This window comes from Mus pahari, chromosome 2 (genome assembly GCF_900095145.1).
Source record: "Mus pahari chromosome 2, PAHARI_EIJ_v1.1, whole genome shotgun sequence".
Classification (NCBI taxonomy): Eukaryota; Metazoa; Chordata; class Mammalia; order Rodentia; family Muridae; genus Mus; species Mus pahari.
This window is the reverse complement of record NC_034591.1, coordinates 36159548-36162638: the sequence shown is the minus strand read 5'-3', so window position 1 is coordinate 36162638 and position 3091 is coordinate 36159548. Positions and strand designations below refer to the sequence as shown.

The 3091-nt window shown below is 36.5% G+C and overlaps 1 protein-coding gene across 1 annotated transcript in view; it reads right to left on the bottom strand.

Moving 5' to 3' along the window:
* Window positions 1-3091, bottom strand: part of Foxp2 (forkhead box P2) — a 255090-nt gene continuing 251999 nt past the window's right edge. Inside the window, exon 17 of the mRNA XM_021191123.2 lies at window positions 1-2268. Coding sequence (XP_021046782.1) covers window positions 2124-2268 — 145 coding nt within the window. The 3' untranslated portion in view covers window positions 1-2123. The remainder of the gene's footprint in view (window positions 2269-3091) is intronic.

Genomic DNA, 3091 nt, shown 5'->3' with positions numbered 1-3091 from the left:
TTTTTTTTTTTTTTCTTTTTTCTTTTTTGCAGAGGTAGAAGCTTTCAGAAAGCCTTTTGGGTAAGTGGGAAAACCCTTTGAAAGCCGTTATGTCCTTTTATTTGGTGTGATAGATGACTGGGTATCTCTCTAACTCTATTTGCTGACTTCAGCAAAGGATAAACATTGAGCTTAGTTTGCAAGAACCGGCTCCATCACATGGAACCGGGATATTTGTTAAGCTCTAGCAGCCACCTTCTGTCAAAACTGTTTGTAAAGCAATAACCATAATCAGGTTATGAGGTCCCTTGGTTGGGGGAAAAAGTATTATCAAGACTTGGCACAGCACATGAAAAGCAACACGTAAAGTCTCTAGGTTTTAAGCAAACATCTGACTATGCTATCTTCAACTACACCATAACGTCTTATCATAGTTTTGGGGTTTAGAGTTGTCAAGAAAATCAGCATTCCAACAATTTGGCCTGCACAAGTCTTTGAAGGGAGTGTGTTAGTGTTCATATCCCGTATAAGCAGAGGCAGAATTATATGTAACTTTGGTTTGACTGAAAATAAATACCATGGGCTACACTTGCTATAATCTTTGCTTTCAGTGTAAAAACTCAGCTAGATCACTTTAAAATCAATAGGAAATTAATTTTTGGCTTTACTAGACCTTTTATGTTTGGTTCCTACTTTTTGTTTTTTGTTTTTTTTTTTGTTTTGTTTTTTTTTATTATAACTTAAGACTATAAAAAAATAGTACACAACAGAGATTAAGACCATACAAGACATGTACTTCTAACAACATGAACTCACCACCAAAAAGATGGGGAAAACAAAAACGCAATGTACTATATATATAACAATACGCAATCTGCATTTGCATCAAGTACATAATTGTTTTGGTCAGTGATCCACATTTGTTGCTTTCTAGAGTGTCATAACTTCCACTGCAGATTTTGTCCTCACCTCTGTCTTTAATGAAAGCAAATCTTCATTGCATTTAGATGGACTTTTGGCCTCAGAAGATTACTCTGTGACTGAATGAACTCTTTTAGTTGTGGGTTTTTGTTTTTGTTTTTGTTTTTGTTTTGTCATATTCGTTTCTTTGTTTAGGGCTAAATGAAAAGATCCCAGAGGTCATCAGAAAACAGCAGGTAGTTCATGGAAAAGGTTCCTTTGTACTAATTGAAGTTACAGAAGGCTGACCAAAGCATGTGGCTGCTTCTGTCCTTGAGCTCTTGGCCATGGTTAGAGTTGGCTTTGGTTTGCAGCTGTAGCCTTTGACTGTGTTTGCAGGTAGACAAAGCTTTATCACAAGGAGGTAAAGAGTATAGTTGTAAGATCTATGCAGATATGCAAATGTTTCTATGGTGCTTGCACAGATAATGTTAGCTTAGGATTGCACTTTACACCTTTACACTAACAGCACAGACTGGAAGCCTAAGGTTTTAGATGGTTGCAACAGTCTAATTACTGTGTTTTGTAATAACTAACTTATGTCATTTACAGTTGGTGGCACCAACATAAAAAACTAATGTTCTGTTGTTTAAAAGTCAGCTAGATACAAGCAGTGACACTAATTTCTGATACTACTCCTGTGCAAATTAAAAACAATAGCAACAAGTTGAACTTGACCAGCAATTGTTTCTAACATTACGACTACTGAATGCTGGAAATTTCACATTAATGAAACTAACACTATTTTTGGCAGTATATGAGGCGCAGTTGCTTTCTATAGGACATGGATCCTCATACTCAGTCATTTCATGAACCCTTGAGAGCCACATTTTTTAAATGGGCAAAGCCATTATAGAAAGAACAGTTCTTTCTTTTCCCAAGAAAATCAGTTTTTTTTTTTTTGCCTTTTTTTTAAAAAAAAAATGAAAAAGGGAAAATAAGAAAAGAAAGTAAAAATCAATCAAATAAACAAACAAAATAACGACAGAAAGAGAAGAAAACAAGCAATTTGCCTGTTGGTTCTGAATCCCAAAGGGCTGGCTTAGTAAGTTCCTTTAGGGTTGTCTCCTTTATCCATGCTTAATAAATAGTCACAGTAAAAATTTGTCAACTATTCATGGTTGTGGAGTGGTTATGAAGGTCAGTGATATGTCCCTTCACACTGAGGTGTCACAAGTTCATTCTCATTCCAGGTCCTCAGATAAAGGCTCTTCTTCAATCTCTCTGTCATCTTCTAACTCCGGACTATGATTGGCTGTTGTCACTAATGACATTGGACAGTCTTCATCCTCCGCAATCACCGGTTCTTCCTTGACATGGATTGAATGTCTGAAAAACATGCGGATGCAGAAAAGTTTGACTAAATGACTACTAAGCAAGAGTTGAGCAACTTTATAATTAAGAGGTCAAATGAAAAAGGGAAGACCCCCCCTGTGTCTTCCTAAACTGCATCTGACAGGGAGCACAGGCTGATTACTTAGTTGCAGAACCATGGGGCAGGCTTCAGCGAATGTGTGCATGAACCTCCACATGCTGCACTGTGTTGTTGTTCCAAATGAAATGCTTTGTTAGTATTTGTTAGAAACAGAATAGGGTTAAAGGAATCTGAAGCAAATAGGTAACGGGTTCATTAGAATGTTCTTACACCACTGAGCTTTTACTGACAGTGGTATTTACCAGTATTTCAGATTCAGTTTTATGGCTTTATTTCTGGTGTGCTTTTAAACTGGGTTGTGTGGACTAGACTGCCATGTCTGTTGAAACAAATACTAACAAACTTCAGGAAGTAAACAGAGGCTAAAGCATTTTTATCAACAGGATGCCAGCGATGATTTACAAGCACAGACCTTTATGTTTGTGTGTGTACATACATTATGTAGTTAAAATTTTATCATGAGTACACCAGCCATATCAATGTCATTACAGAAAATTAAGCAACTTCTATGCTGAAGTTTATTACCCCTCCAACCCCGAAATATATTAGAATGGCCACTGTCATCTGAGAAAAGCTATGAAGGTTCACAGATTGTACCTGGTAGGAAAAATACTATATATAAATAATCAAATTTTTCATCCCATTTACCCCTGAAGCAAGAGAAGACCTGCTTTTTTATCTTGTTAATAGAAACCACAATCTCTCATTAATATGCAG